The sequence below is a fragment of the Oncorhynchus mykiss genome, chromosome 31, assembly GCF_013265735.2.
Source record: "Oncorhynchus mykiss isolate Arlee chromosome 31, USDA_OmykA_1.1, whole genome shotgun sequence".
NCBI classification, from domain to species: Eukaryota; Metazoa; Chordata; class Actinopteri; order Salmoniformes; family Salmonidae; genus Oncorhynchus; species Oncorhynchus mykiss.
Window position 1 is genome coordinate 26681580 of NC_050571.1, and position 17355 is coordinate 26698934.

Here is a 17355-nt window from a genome sequence, read left to right on the forward strand (position 1 = left end):
TTTTAACACATTTGCAAAAATGACTAAAAACCTGTTTCCACTCTGTCATTATGGGGTACTGTGTGTAGATGGCTGAGGATTCTGTTTTATTTGACCCATTTTCAAATAAGGCTGTAACTTAACAAAATGTGGAAAAAGACAAGGGGTCTGAAAACTTTTCCGCCATTAAAAAAAAACAAATTAAAATACCAATAAAAATGTGGCTAAAATAAATTGTATGTGTTATTGAACAAATTGAACTTGATGGCGGCGAGGTGTGGGGTCCACTTACAGAACAAGATTTAATCCAATGGGACAAACACCTCATTGAAACCCTGCATGCAGAGTTCTGTAAGATTCTCCTACATGTCCAGAGGAAAACTACAAGCAATGCATGCAGGGCAGAATTAGGCCAATATCCACTAATAATAAAGGCTACAAAAATAGCAAATAAGTTTTGGAAACATCTAAAATACAATGACCCCCTCACATATCATTACCAAGCCCCGCAATGCCAAGAGCTGAGCAAAGAAAAGAGTCCCCTCATCCAGCTGGTCCTGGGGCTGAGTTCACAAACCTGTTCTACTAACACACTGAAGCCTCAGGACCAGAACATCCAATCAATCAGAATAAACCGAACTACAACACAGTCAAAACAAAACACATTACTTACTGGAAAACAAGCACAAAGCAAAAGGCAGTGCTGTCTGGCCCTAAATGGACAGTACACTGTGGCAAAGTATTTGACCATGGTTAGTGATGAAAACCTTAGAAAAACCTTGACAAAGTACAGGCCCAGTGAGCACAGCCTTCCCATTGAGAAGGGTAGACACATGAAAACCTGGCTCCCTGTAGAGGAAAGGCTGAGACGGAGCGGCATTTCCTGACAACATGTAAAAAATATAAAACAATTAGTGTCATTTTCCCAAATTTGAAACCCTTATTCAAGGTTTCAAAGACCTCTCTGATGAGAATAGGCTACCCGTCCTGTTGCTGGAGGACGCAGAGAACTGTGGGTTGGCAGCGCACTACATTGCTGCCTGCCATAAGTTGAGGGACAGTGTCTGACAGACCAACCAACCTGCATGTGTCCTCTAAGCCATTGTTATTGTCCATTGTATGGTTATTTTGACCCTTGATTATTGTTGTTACTATTGTCCCGTTGACAATATTGATTATTATTATTTAAATTATGTGAATATTGTACATCTCCAACGTATTCTTTGGCAATATTTACATTGTTACGTCACACCAATAAAGCAAATTGAATTGAGAGAGAGAGAGAGAGACAACACCAGGTTAAGTCCTCAGAAATATGAATCAATAACATAAAAATAATAAAAGTTGACTTATGAGATACTGACGAGACACATTAGATGTGGACTATGTTGGACAAATAGCATGAATGTCTGAGGCTATTGACTAACTTTTCATCCTTTTAAATGATCAATGAGTAATTGACCCACGCCATGTGCTTTGCAATAGTTGATACTTAATGAGATACATCATCAGAAGTTCCTTCCCCAAGGCTCCCTTTGAGACTAGCTGTGTCTTGTACGTGGGACTGTGTCTTTCTGATAGGCCATGCTGTTTTCCTCAACGTGTCTGTGTCTACGGAACACCCAAAACGTAAGTCCCCCTTCCACGAGCCAGTGGTCAGAAAACAGTTGAAACTGTCATCTTTAAGGAGAGTCCCATGCCTGTGGGGAAAACACGGAGGCTGGACACGAAGTACATGAACCCACGTCTACACATCTTGAAGTACACGACTGCACTGATCATAAGGAGTAGGAGAGAAGACATGGTCACCAGGGCAATTATCAAATAAAGCATGAAGTTACAGCTTGCCTGTGAGGGAATTCATCTGTGAATTCAAAGAGCTTGTTCAAAACAGGCCAAAACTACATTGACTGTTGCAGTGGCTGAGAGGAACTCAAGCCCGTTGTCCCTTGCCATGATCACATGGGTTTGTTTAGGCTAGTCCTGCTCTTCAAAACAGCCTCACAGTCCTGATTTCTCCACTGTGCAGGCCAATAGTGAAGGGGTTGGGCTGCGGTGCTTAGGAGAGCCACACGTTATAGCCGGAGTCGGCGTCCACAGCAACCACTTTGGTAACCAGGTAACTTTTAGGTGCCTCCAGCAGCAGCAGGTCCTCTGCGATGAAGCCAGATGATTGGACAGGTTACAGAACAACGGGTATGTTGTCATTATGGTCACCGATGAACACCCTCACAGTGCAGGTACTGGAGAGAGGAGGGGTACCATCGTCTTGAGCTGTGACTCCCACCTTATAGTGACTGGCCTGCTGGTAATCAAAGGGGAGCGAAGTGAAGAGCTCTCCGGTCTGCGTTAAGGAGAAGGAAAAGGGTGTTTCTGGGTTTATGCCCTATGATGAAGAGTATAGTATTTTAGCATTGGATCCCGTGTTTGGAACCTTGGCTCTCATCCTTATCACTAATGTGCCTCTACGTTGGTTTTCCCAAACTTTAGCAGTGTACTCGCTCTGAGGAAAAGTATGGGGATTGTCATTCATGTCCTCCACTGTGATGGATATTAATTTTCTACTGGACAGTGAGGGAGAATCAGAGTCACCGACTGTCACAGTGATGTTATAGTGTGGGTTCATCTCTCTGTCCAATATACCCTCAGTCACCAACACAAAGTATTTCTTAACCTCTGATATCAATTTAAAAAGGAATACTGTCTGAGATGGCACACTTGACCCGGCCGCCATTTCCAGTGTCCAGGTCATGCATGTTTAGCAAAGCAACCATGGTACCAAGTTGAGAATCCTCGGCCACCATAGCGGAGGCAGATTTCACAGCTATCACAGGCTCAATGTCATTCACATGAATTACTTCAATTATGAGTTTACAGGGTGACGCCTGACCCCCGCCATCTTTAGCTTGGACATCTACCTCACGCGCGCTCGACTCCTCATAGTCCACTTGACCCACTACCCTCACCTCACTGCGGGGACATTGTCATTGGTATCCAGAACATGGATGTGAATAGACACGGTGCCTGACCTGGCAGAATTACCCCAGTCAACACCACTGATGGTCAGAGTTTATTCTGCCTGGGTCTCCTGGTCCAATGCTTTTTTCAGAACCAGTTCTGGGTATGGTATTTCGTTAATTGGGGTGATCATTTTTAGGGCAACATGATTAGTGTGGCTCAGTTTATAACCACGAACTGAGTTGGTTCCCAAATCAGGGTCATGCACACTCTCTAGAGGGAAGCGTCTATCCCAGCACCGTCGACTCGACCAGGTCAAGATCAATTTCCCCAGGAGCAAAAGCAGGGCTGTTGTCCTTCATATCCTGAATATCTAAAACAAGACTGTACACTTTGAGAGGATCCTCCAGCAGCAATTGATACTGTAGAACGCATACATTCTCTTGTACGCACAACCCCTCTCTATCTATTTGCTCGCTGACCAACAGAGAGCTGAAACCAGAGTCAAGACTCACAGAGCTGCAGAGTGCCCTCCGCCACGATGCGCGCTCGACGTGCTCCAAGTTCAGGCAATTTCTTCCTCAGATCTTTTGCCACATTCCCAATGACTGAACAGCGCACATCTCCAAGCAACGGTACGAAGAGAAAGATATTCACCCGAAACTGCATCCCTTACTCTGTTTTAAGCATTGTTGTTCTATGGTACATCCTTTGTTGACATAAAAAAAAGGTATATATATATATATATATAAATACAGTGGGGAGAACAAGTATTTGATACACTGCCGATTTTGCAGGTTTTCCTACTTACAAAGCATGTAGAGGTCTATAATTTTTATCATAGGTACACTTCAACTGTGAGAGACGGAATCTAAAACAGACATCCTGAAAATCACATTGTATGATTTTTAAGTAATTAATTAGTATTTTATTGCATGACATAAGTATTTGATCACCTACCAACCAGAAAGAATTCCTCCTGTTCTCCACTCATTACCTGTATTAACTGCACCTGTTTGAACTCGTTACCTGTATAAAAGACACCTGTCCACACACTCAATCAAACAGACTCCAACCTCTCCACAATGGCCATGACCAGTGAGCTGTGTAAGGACATCAGGGATAAATTGTAGACCTGCACAAGGCTGGGATGGGCTACAGGACAATAGGTAAGCAGCTTGGCGAGAAGGCAACAACTGTGGTGCAATTATTCAAAAATGGAAGAAGTTCAAGATGACGGTCAATCACCCTCGGTCTGGGGCTCCATGCAAGATCTCACCTCGTGGTGCATCAATGATCATGAGGAAGGTGAGGGATCAGCCCAGAACTACACGGCAGGACGTGGTCAATGACCTGAAGAGAGATGGGACCACAGTCTCAAATAAATCCATTAGTAACACACTACGCCGTCATAGATTAAAATCCTGAAGCGCATGCAAGGTCCCCCTGCTCAAGCCAGCGCATGTCCAGGCCCGTCTGAAGTTTGCCAATGACCATCTGGATGATCCAGAGGAGGAATGGGAGAAGGTCACGTGGTCTGATGAGACAAAAATAGAGCTTTTTGGTCTAATCTCCACTCGCCGTGTTTGGAGGAAGAAGAAGGATGAGTACAACCCCAAGAACACCATCCCAACCGTGAAGCATGGAGGTGGAAACATCATTCTTTGGGGATGCTTTTCTGCAAAGGGGACAGGACGACTGCACCGTATTGAGGGGAGGATGGATGGGGCCATGTATCGCAAGATCTTGGCCAACAACCTCCTTTCCTCAGTAAGAGCATTGAAGATGGGTCGTGGCCTGGTCTCCCAGCATGACAACGACCCGCAACACACATCCAGGGCAACTAAGGAGTGTCTCCGTAAGAAGCATCTCAAGGTCCTGGAGTGGCCTAGCCAGTCTCCAGACCTGAACCCAATAGACAGTCTTTGGAGGGAGCTGAAAGTCCATATTGCCCAGTGACAGCCCCGAAACCTGAAGGATCTGGAGAAGGTCTGTATGGAGGAGTGGGCCAAAATCCCTGCTGCAGTGTGTGCAAACCTGGTCAAGAACTACAGGAAACGTATGATCTCTGTAATAGCAAAAAAAGGATTCTGTCCCAAATATTAAGTTCTGCTTTTCTGATGTATCAAATACTTATATCATGCAATAAAATGCAAAATAATTACTTAAAAATCATACAATGTGATTTTCTGGATTCTTGTTTTAGATTCCATCTCTCACAGTTGAAGTGTACCTATGATAAAAAATTACAGACCTCTACATGCTTTGTAAGTAGGAAAACCTGCAAAATCGGCAGTGTATCAAATACTTGTTCTCCCCACTGTATGTATGTATATATATATATATATATATATATATATATATATATATATATATATATATATATATATATATACAGTACCAGTCAAAGGTTTGGACACACCTACTCATTCAAGGGTTTTTCTTTATTTTTACTATTTTCTACATTGTAGAATAACAGTGAAGACATTAAAAATATGAAATAACACATCTGGAATCATGTAGTAACCAAAAAAATGTAAGAAAATCTAAATATATTTTAAATTCTAGATTTCTTCAAAGTAGCCACCCTTTGCCTTGATGACAGCTTTGCAAACTCATTGCATTATCTTAATCAGTTTCAACTGGAATGCTTTTTCAAGTGTTGAAGGAGTTCCCACATATGCTGAGCACTTGTTGGATGCCTTTCCATCACTCTGCGGTCCAACTCATCACAAACCATCTCAATTGGTTTGAGGTCGGGTGAATGCAAAGGCCAGGTCATCTGATGCAGCATTCCATCACTCTCCTTCTTGGTCAAACAGCCCTTACACAGCCGGAAGGTGTGGTGGGTCACTGTCCTGTTGAAAAACAAATGATAGTCCCACTAAGCGCAAACCAGAGGGGATGGTGTATCGCGGCAGAATGCTGTGGTAGCCATGCTGGTTAAGTGTGCCTTGAATTCTAAATAAATCACTGAGTGTCATCAGCATAGCACCCCCTAACCATCACACCTCCTCCTCCATGCTTCACGATGGGAACCACACATGCGGAGATCATCCGTTCACCTACTCTGCGTCACACAAAGAGAAGGAGGTTGGAACCAACAATCTAAAATTTGGACTCATCAGACCAAAGAGCAGATTTCCACCTGTCTAATGTCCATTGGTCATGTTTCTTGGCCCAAGCAAGTCTCTTCTTATTATGAAGCTGGTTGAGAGAATGCAAAGAGTGTGCAAAGATGTCATCAAGGCAAATGTTGGCTACTTTAAAGAATCTAAAATATATTTTGATTTATTTAACACTTTTTTGGTTACTACATGATTCCATATGTGTTCTTTCATAAGACATCCTCATGATCTTTGGAGTCCCGGCTTTCGTTGTGAATCAACATATTCCGTGTTTATTTAATTTATGCTTCACAACGCTAACCGGAATGAAGGTAGCAGCAACCTTGAAATGAGGTCATACCCTCGGCCTGCTCTTATACATTTGTAATCCTAAATATGGTAGTAAGTCACACAAAACAATTGAAGGCACAGATCAATAGCCAAGATATTCAGCTTTCCGCAGACATCCTGCTTTTGCAGATAGGGGCTACCGTTCTCATACCTGACAGAATTGAATAAAACAAATCCAATAAGGTCCCCAAATATGGGGACTTTACATTTAAAGAGGTTTTAAGAATAAAGTTTGTCAACAAGTGGTTGGAAAAGTCTATAAGGTCACTTCAACAACAGACATGTTCACATAAATATTAGCAAGACAACTGTACACATTAACTAGCGCAGTACAGCTAAACCATTTCTACACATCTGTTAGCACGTGATGTGACATATATAAATCATTACAAGGAACAAAGGAAAATAATGATTATGTCCTGTCTCACATGTATAAGGGGTGTTCAGTGACATGGAAAGTGGCGGCCAACTGCAGCAAGGAGGCAAACACTATCAAAACAGGCTTCTCATCTCATCCTTCTGTCTAAATTGCTCCACCCTTCCAAAAACGTTCTCACCTGACATCTGCCATCTGTTCTACATTGTGATTAGAAATGTTGGCCTAAGTACCTAGAATACACATCAAACGCGTAACACAATTGAATGGAGAGGCCTACCTCTGGGGACCCTTTGGAGTCATCAAATGCTTCAGCAAAGATTGTTGGAGTTGTTCTCAGAGTCTGGTCCACAAGCATCGTGTTGTCATTGTAAGATCTGACGAACTTGAAGTCACTTGTGCGCGATCCCGTCGTCAGGTATGCGTCATAATTGTATGTGCTGCGGAGAGTTCCGGCGCCATCCACCTCTGCATAGTTGGGAGGGAGATACGCGCTGGGGATGGCGACCGCTCCGTCAAACAACAGTCTGGGCTTTCTCCTGCGGCAAAACTTCACGGTCAGGATGACAATAATGAAGGTGAAGAAAAAGGTGGAGACGGACACCAGCGTGATGATCAGATAAGAGGTGAGTTTGGAATTGTTTTCATCATAAGATACATCTTTCAGTTCTGGTACTTCAGCCAAGTTATCAGAAATCACCAAATACATTGTACAGGTGGCAGAGAGAGAGGGTTGTCCGTTATCTTTCACTGACACAATGAGGTTCTGTTTCATGCTGTCAGATTCAGAAATGTCCCGCTGTGTCCTGATCTCTCCGCTGTGGAGACCAATAGTGAAAAGTCCCGGATCAGTGGATTTGACTATATGATAAGAAAGCCAGGCGTTCTGGCCGGAGTCCGCGTCCACCGCAATCACCTTGGAAACCAGAGAGCCCCCGTGCGCAGCTTTGGGGACCAGTTCGGTCATGAAGGATTTCCCCTCCAGAGCGGGGTATAGTATCTGAGGAGAGTTGTCATTCACATCTGTTATGAACACACTGACCGTGACGTTGCTGCTGAGCGGAGGAGAACCGTTGTCCCTGGCCACCACCTGGAATTTAAAACTCCTGAATTGCTCGTAATCAAACGACCTCACAGCGTGGAACACCCCCGTGTCTCCTTTAACGGATAAAAACGAGGACACTTGGACACCGTTCACCTCAGCGGGAAAGAGAGAATAAATCACTGTCCCATTCTGTCTCCAGTCTGGGTCCCGTGCAGTAACAGAACACACGGAGGAACCGGGTTTGTTATTTTCAGTCACGTGGGCTTTATAGGACTGTTCCTCAAACACAGGTGGGTTGTCGTTGACGTCAGCTACAGATAACGGAACAGTTTTAGAGGAGGATAGAGGTGGAGAGCCCTCGTCGGTGGCAGTGATTGTAATGTTGTAATCAGACACTAGTTCACGGTCCAGTTCGCCCGTGGTCACCAAAGAATAGTAGTTTTTGATGGATGGCACCAGCTTAAAGGGAAGGTTTTGCTGAATGGAGCAGCGGACCTGTCGGTTATTCTCAGAGTCTCTATCCTGCACGTTAATGATGCCCACCTCTGTACCAGGTGACGCGTTCTCGGGTATGGGGTTAGTTAGAGATTGTAGATAAATCACAGGAGCGTTGTCATTAACATCTGTGATGTCTATTATGACTTTAGAATATGATGCTAACCCTAAACCATCCTTAGCTTTGATTCGCAATTCAAATGATGAAAATTCTTCAAAATCTATAGTGCCAATAACTCGTATGTCTCCTGTTTTACGGTCGATAGAAAATATTTTCTTTACGTCTTCTGATACATGACCGAAGTCATACGTGATCTCCCCATTTGCTCCGTCATCTGCATCCGCAGCACTCACTGTAACCACTACAGTATCTAAAGGGGAGTTTTCAGGCAGACTGGCTTTATAGACGGCCTTGCTAAACACTGGGGCGTTATCGTTAGCATCCAGTACAGTGACGTGTATGAGTACAGTACCTGATTTCTGCGGAGAGCCTCCGTCTACAGCTGTAAGCAATAATTTAACATCCTGCTTTTGTTCTCGATCAAGCTCCTTCTCTAGAACAAGATCCACAGTATGACTATCTACAATCAAAACGAAATTGTCATTCCTTTCAAGTGTGTATCTTTGAACTGAGTTCTGTCCTATATCCGTGTCATGAGCCTCCTCCAATGAGAATCGAGTGCCTTTAGCTGCAGATTCCCATATTTCCATATCTATCATCTCCTCGTTAAATTGTGGATAGTTGTCATTAATATCTTGAACATGAAGACTAATACGTTGCAGCTCCAAAGGATTTTCCAACACAAGTTCCTGTTTTAAAACGCACAAAGCCTTATTGCCACAAAGCCCCTCTCTGTCAATCCTTTCAGCAACAATCAAATCTCCGGTACTCAGATTAATGTCACAATACCGTTTTTGGTTTCCTTCGGTATCAATACGGGCCTTACGAGCGGACAGTCCGCTCGCCTTTAGCCCGAGATCTTTGGCTATATTTCCAATAACAGATCCTCGTTTCATCTCCTCCGGAAAAGAATAGCTCACGTCTCCATAGGCGGAGTGCAGCGGTCGAAGAAAGAAAACAAAGCCACAGACCAGGCCTGTCACTGTGAATATTTTGTGCTCCATCCTTAGATAAGAACGGTGGAGAAATAAGGCTGCAGTTATGTGCGTCACTATATGCAAATATCCAAAGTGAAGATATAGTTTTCAATCGAATATAATTCCAACCGAGAAAACACTAACAAACGTCCGGTCCCCACGATTTTCTGCAGCGCAGTGAACAACCCAGAGCGTTGTATTCGTCAACATGAAGTTGCTCAGCTGGTGAACAGCGACACTTTGAGTGCACTTCATAAATTGCATGTTTTAAATGACAACACACGGACTAACCCATTATCGATTTGATAAAATGCAAAGCACACTATCGGACCAAGCTCATGAAATAGACATAGAAGATCAAGACAGCCAGAATAAACGAGGATGAAGGCAATACGCACATAACAGAACATAACACCTGGACAGCTATACCCGTAAAAGAGGAAATCTCACTTTTCTTCTCATTCTCCATTTACATTTCAGCCGATAAAGACAATATGTTTGTCCAGGGGCGCAACTCTCCCTGTGGATGGGGGATATGTCCCCCCCATATTCTGAAATTGCATCGTTGTTCCCCCCAGTTTTATCATTGGAATGTGATGGAAAAATTGGCAATGGTGTGCTTTAGGACCATGCGGATGATTTAGCGCAGTAGGGTAGGCTGTTTGGAGTGTTAATCCCGACTGGATAAAATATGTATACACTGTTGAACAGTAATGGTGGAATGTAGTTTCTCTTTGCTAATTTTAGCTGTTCTTGCCATAATATGGACTTGGTCTTTTATCAAATAAGGATATCTTCTGTATACATCCCCTACCTTGTCACAACACAACTGATTGGCTCAAATGCATTAACTTCTTATGGCTGGGGGCAGTATTGAGTATCTTGGCTGAATAAGGTGCCCAGAGGTGCCCAGAGTAAACTGCCTGCTACTCGGTCCCAGTTGCTAATATATACATATTAGTATATTTGGATAGAAAACACTCTGAAGTTTCTAAAACTGTTTGAATGATGTCTGTGAGTATAACATAACTCATATGGCAGGCAAAAACCTGAGAAAAAATCCAACCAGGAAGTGGGAAATCTGAGGTTGGTCGTTTTTCAACTCATTCCCTATTGAAGATACAGTGGGATATTGGTCATGTTGCACTTCCTATGGCTTCCACTAGATGTCAACAGTCTTTAGAACCTAGTTTGATGCTTCTACTGTAAAGTGGGGGTGAATGAGAGGGCAATGAGTCAGAGGTCTGGCAGAATGCTTTGAGCTAGTACGCTCGTTCACGTGAGAGGTAGCTCAGACAAAGGAATTCTCCGGTTGGAACATTATTGAAGATTTATGTTAAAAACATCCTAAAGATTGATTCTATACATCGTTTGACATGTTTGTACGGACTGTAACAGAACGTTTTGACATTTCGTCTGCTCCTAGTGAAGGCGCTTCGTGACTTTGGATTTGTTTACAAAATGCACTAACAAAAGTAGCTATTTGGACATAAATGACGGACATTATCGAACAAAACAAACATTTATTGTGGAACTGGGATTCCTGGGAGTGCATTCGGATGAAGATCATCAAAGGTAAGTGAATATTTGAAATGCTATTTCTGACTAAATGTTGACTGCACAATATGGCGGACATCTTTTTGGCTTGTTTGGTCTCTGAGCGCCGTATTGAGATTATACTGTAGCATGGTTTGCTTTTTCCATAAAGCTTTTTTGAAATCTGACACAGCGGTTGCATTAAGGAGAAGTGTTTCTAAAGTTTCATGCATAACACTTGTATTTTCATCAACATTTGTAATGAGTATTTCTGTAAATTGATGTGGCTCTCTGCAAAATCACGGATGTTTTTGGAACTACTGAATATAATGTGCCAATGTATACTGAGAGTTTTTGATGTAAATAGAAACTTTATCGAACAAAACACATGTATTGTGTAACATGAAGTCCTATGAGTGTCATCTGATGAAGATCATCAAAGGTTAGTGATTAATTTGATCTCTATTTCTGATTTTTGTGACTCCTCTCTTTGGCTGGAAAAATGGCTGTGTTTTTCCGTGACTTGGCTCTGCCCTAACATAATAGTTTGTGGTGCTTTTGCCGTAAAGCCTATTTGAAATCGTGCACTGTGGTGGGATTAACAACAAGTGTATCTTTAAAATGGTGTGAAATACTTCTATGTTTGAAGAATTTTAATTATGGAATTTGGCGCCCTGCAAATTCACTGGCTGTTGTCATATCGATCCCGTTAACGGGATCTCAGCCCTAAGAAGTTTTAATGAAAGACATTCCACAAATTAACTTTTAACAAGGCACACATGTTAATTGGAATAAATTCCAGGTGACTACCTCATTAAGCTGGTTGAGAGAATGTCAAGAGTGTACAAAGAGGTCTAAGGTTGCCACGGTTATTTCTCTGCTGACTGGGTGGGCGTTGCAGTGGGCCATGGTCATTTTGAAGAGAGGAGAGGAGCTAGATTCATATAAGGGGTTCATGACTCTGTTCAAGTGCATTTTCAACCCTCCCCCGGAGGGCAGAGAGGTGGGCGAGCGCTTACTTCAATTACAGCAGGGGGACCAGATGGCTGCTGAGTGCATGCTCTCCTTCCAAACAGTAGCAGCATCCAGTGGATGGAATGAGCCAGCACTTCCTACGCTATTCAGAAGAGATCTGCGCCAGGAGGTCCAGACGGAACTGGCCTATCAAGACGACAATCTCTACTTGGATGCACTCATTGCAATGGCCATCCATCTGGATAACCTAATTCGGGCGAGTCAGTACTCCCATCGCTTCTCTCCCTCCCTCAGTGAACACTCTGGATCAGAGCCTGAACCCATGGAGGTAGTGGTCACACGACTTTCCCTCATGTACTGTGTCTAGAGCATTAGTGAAACTTTATTGACCAGACCTTTGCCTCCTCTCTTAACTTTTTTTGGGATAGGGGGCGGTATTTTGACGTCCGGATGAAAAGCGTGCCCAAAGTAAACTGCCTGCTACTCAGGCCCAGAAGCTAGGATATGCATATAATTGGTAGATTTGGATAGAAAACACTCTACACTTTCTAAAACTGTTCAAATGTCTGTGAGTATAACATAACTGAAATGGCAGGCGAAACCCCGAGGACAAACGCCCACCCCCCCAAAAAAAGTAATCCTACCACTGATTTCAATGGCCGGCACTTTTATAATAGGGCGAAATCGTGAACGATTGCAGTTCCTAGGGCTTCCACTAGATGTCAACAGTCTTTAGAAAGAGTTTTAGGCTGATGAGCCAGAAATTGTAGTTTTTCTAGGTGGCTCCCATTTTGGCTGTAGTGTTTCCAAGCGTGTGAATGAGTGTGCGTTCTTTGGTATTTTTCTCTGGTAAAGACAATAACGATTCTCAGTCTTAAATTTTATAGTTTATTTGCGTATTAGGGTACCTATTGTTTGATTATAAATGTTGATTGACTTGTTTGGATAAGTCTATTGGTAACGTTTGGGATTCATTTTGTATGCATTTTGAAGGAGGGAAACCGAGTGGATTATTGACGGAAGCCGCCAGCTAAACTGAGTTTTTCTGGATATAAAGAAGGACATTATCGAAGAAAATGACCATTTGTAATGTAACTGGGACCTTTTGGAGTGCCAACAGAAAAAGATCTTCAAAGGTAAGGTAAGGCATATATTATATCGCTATTTCTGATTTTCGTGTCGCAACTCCCTGGTTGAAAATTATTTGTAATGCATTTGTGTACTGGGCGCTGTCCTCAGATAATCATATGGTTTGCTTTTGCCGTAAAGCCTTTTTGAAATCTGACACGGCGGCTGGATTAACAAGTAAAGCTTTATTTTGATGTATTGCACTTGTGATTTCATGAAAGTTTCATATTTATAGTAATTTAACTTGAATTTGGCGCGTTGCAATTTCACCGGAAATTGTCGAAATGGGATGGTAGCGTCCCACTAATCCGCAAGAAGTTAACATCATCACAGACATCCTCTCCTTTCCCTGTTCAAGCACTCGATAGTCGGCCATTAGGACAGGTTTCTTCTTCTTGGCCAAGAAGGATGAAGGGTTACGTCCATGTGTAGATTGCTGAGGACTCAATGAAATCCTCAAAAAGTACCGTTACCCTCTCCCGTTGGTGCCGGCAGCCGTAGAACCACCATAGAAGGGTTACAATGGTTTTGGAGTTTGCCATCTTCTACCACCGTTTCATCAGGAACTTCAACTCCGTTGTCGCCCCTCTCACCTCTCTCCTCAAGGGTGGTCCCCGTAGGTTGGTGTGGAGCCCAGCAGCCAGCAGGGCCTTCCGTCTACTCAAGGAACGTTTCACCTCTGCCCCATTGCTCAACACTCAGTTCCCACAATCTCCTTTGTGGTGGAGGTAGACGCTTCAGAGGTAGGTGTGGGGGCAGTTCTGTCTCAACGACAGTGTAATCCACATAAATTGTGTCCGTGTGCATATTACTCTAGAGACTGTCCCCTGCAGAGAGGAATTAAGACGTGGGTGATCGAGAGCTCCTGGCAGTGAAGTTGGCATTAGAGGTGTGGAGACACTAGCTGGAGGGCGCCAAGGAAGCATTAGTCATCCTCACCAACCATCAGAACCTGGGGTACATACGGACAGCGAGGAGGCTGAACCTGCGTCAAGCAAGGTGGGCCATTTTCTTCACAAGGTTCAACTTCACGCTGACCTATCGCCCAGGTTAAAAAAACACCAAGGCTGATGCCCTGTCCCATCTCTACGATTGGGGAGAGTGTCCTGTCCAAAATGCACCTATAATCCCATCCTCCCGAGTCTAAGCTGGAGAGGGAGCCTGCGTCAACTAACTGTCCTTCCGAGCGCATCTACATTCCCATAAGGGATCGGCTGCTGACATTGGCACACAGCTGTCATCGCTGGACATCCAGGAATTTCTCGCACTACCCAATCCATCTCTGAGAAGTATTGGTGGCCCACATTGGCGCAGAACGTCACTTGTTACGTCAACTCCTATTCCGACTGTGCCCAAAATAAATCCACTTGGAACGCCCCGGCAGGGAAACTCCTTCCCCTTCCCGTGACTGAGTGTCCCTGGTCCCATTTATCCATTGACTTTGTTACTGATCTCCTCTCTAATGGTTTTACCACCATTTCGGTGGTTGTAGATAGATTTTCAAAATCCTGTCATTTTAATCCCTCTTTCTGGTCCCCCTACTGCTCTCAAGGTCGCTGAGGCACTATTCCAGCAGGTCTTCCGGCATTATGGCATTTCAGAGGACATCGACTCTAACCGTGGCCCCCAATTCACATCACAGGTATGGAGGGCCTTTATGGAGATGGTCAGGGTCACGGTCAGCCTCACTTCGAAGTATAGGCCTCAGTCCAACAGGTAGGTGGAGAGGATGAACCAGGAGCTGGGGAGATTTCTGAGGAGTCCCTGTCAGGACCGGCAGGGAGAGTGGGCTCACTTCCTTCCATGGGTGGAGTACGCTCCAGAATTCGCTACGTCACTCCTCCACTGGGTTGACCCCCTTTCAGTGTGTTCTGGGTTTTCAGCCGGCCCTGGCTCCATGGACCCCGGGCCAGACCAAAGCTCCTGCGGTTGATGAGTGGTTCAGATGCGCAGAAGTGTGGAGCGAGGCTCACGTGAGACTCCAGCGCGCCGTCCTCCGTCAAAAGGAGCATGCAGACCGCCACCGCCGTGAGACCCCAGTGTACCACCCTGGGGTTCATGTCTGTCTTTCTACCAGGAACCTCCCACTCCGTCTGGAGGTGATGTATAGGTTACAGCTTCCCAGTGACTATCGTATCTCACCTTCTTTTTATGTCTCCCTTTTCAGGCCGGTGGTTCCTGGTCCCCTAGCTGATGCTGTCCCCCATGACACCCCTCCACCTCCCCTGGACATCAGGGGGGTCCGGCCTATGTCGTTAGATCTCTACTGGACTCCCCGATGTCATGGGGTTCGGCTCCAGTATCTGTTGGGCTGGGAGGGTTATGACCCAGAGGAGCAGTGTTGGGTTCCCGTGGAGGACATTCTGGATCCCAACTTAATCCGTGAATTCCACCTTCGCCGCCCGGACTGCGTCATCCTGCAGCTGGAAGCCACGTGTCGGGGGGGGGGGGGGGGGGGGGGGAATGTCACGTCTACACCCGCTCCTTCCCTCCGGCATTTGACGTCGCCAGTATACTAACCACCGGTCCTGGGATCCATCATTACGCACACTTGCCATCAATCATTACGCACACCTGCACGTCACCATCAGGCACACCTGCACGTCACCATCAGGCACACCTGCACGTCACCATCAGGCACACCTGCACGTCACCATCAGGCACACCTGCACGTCACCATCAGGCACACCTGCACGTCACCATCAGGCACACCTGCACGTCACCATCAGCCACACCTGCACGTCACCATCAGGCACACCTGCACGTCACCATCAGGAACACCTGCACGTCACCATCAGGCACACCTGCACGTCACCATCAGGCACACCTGCACGTCACCATCAGGCACACCTGCACGTCACCATCAGGCACACCTGCACGTCACCATCAGGCACACCTGCACGTCACCATCAGGCACACCTGCACGTCACCATCAGGCACACCTGCACGTCACCATCAGGCACACCTGCACGTCACCATCAGGAACACCTGCACGTCACCATCAGGCACACCTGCACGTCACCATCAGGCACACCTGCACGTCACCATCAGGCACACCTGGACTCACTTAGGTCCTTTCCCCAGTCAGTATTGTTTGTCTTTCATGTCTATACGCTACTCTTGTTTGTTATATTGTTCGATGTTCCATTTATTATTAAACTCACCACCTGCACTTGCTTTCCAACTCCCAGCATTTACATTACAGCCCGTGTTAGGCTACAAACTATCCAAATTATCCACACATAATTTCAACCAGCGTAGTCCTATAACATTCCAAAATATGAAATCCCGAACACACACAATATGCTCCATCCAAACTCAAATATTACATTAAAAACACATTTCAAAGCCACAGACAAGGCCTATCATTTAGAATAATTTGTGCGCCATTCTGGCATACAAATCGACAAAAACACCCAATAATTATATAGATTAGCAAAAGAAAACGGTATTCCACAAAAACATGATAAACTCTCTATCTACAAAATGTACGTGCAATCCAAACATCCACACTCATTTCGAGCATCCCTACAAAACTATTATCTGATAGTGTGCTAAACACATTTTAATCAAAGTTGCTGGTAGACTGTATGCTTGCTTGATCAAAAAATTGAAGACAGGTATGCCACCCAGCATAAGCGAAAAACCAACTAAAAACCATGGAAAAATAAAACAACACATTTAAAAAAACAAAAACAATTGTAAACTCTGCACAGGTTAGGCTTACACTTGTGTGAAAAAAATGCATTACAAAAGAGGTAGATCTAACTTCTAACTGATTTTTTTCCTTAAAATGCACATGGAAGTTGCACCGTCATTTTGTCATCTGGAACTCATCAGTACAATCCACAAAAACAGTGAGTAGAACTGACAACGCCTTTACAACAGAAACCGGACATACCTGTACCACAGACAGCGACATCCGCTACTGCTCAAACAAAAGCTCCCTACTTTTCTCATCATAGTATAGTCCTACAGAGCTTTGTCAATTTTTCTCTTTTGAAATGCCATCCAAGTAGGCCAACAAACTGATTCCAAATAGAACCAGCGTATCAAATATGTTTTATAACATTACAATTGTGCAGTAGGCAAATCGTTAAAAAAAGTTAATTTATCAATCCTACAAAATGTTTTGAACCACAATTCAAACAACATGTAATCTGCAAAAATGCCAGCATTGCAATGAAGGTGTTGAATTGATAACATAATCGATTACACCATCATATTTGGAGCTACGTTTAGTTCTTTAAACAGTGGCAGAGGAAACAGACGTTATGACAGTCCCGTGGGAATAGTAGTTTTTATCC

General features: G+C 44.3%; 1 protein-coding gene across 1 annotated transcript; it reads right to left on the reverse strand.

Annotated features, from left to right (window-relative positions):
* Window positions 1–2038: 2038 nt before the first annotated feature.
* Window positions 2039–9694, reverse strand: LOC110504424 (protocadherin beta-16-like). Its single transcript, XM_036970078.1, has 3 exons — window positions 7052–9694; window positions 2242–2323; window positions 2039–2133 (listed from the first exon to the last, which is right to left on the reverse strand). The coding sequence occupies exons 1-3, from the start codon at window positions 9434–9436 to the stop codon at window positions 2039–2041; spliced, it is 2562 nt and encodes an 853-aa protein (XP_036825973.1). The 5' UTR covers window positions 9437–9694.
* Between the last annotated feature and the right edge of the window lie 7661 nt (window positions 9695–17355).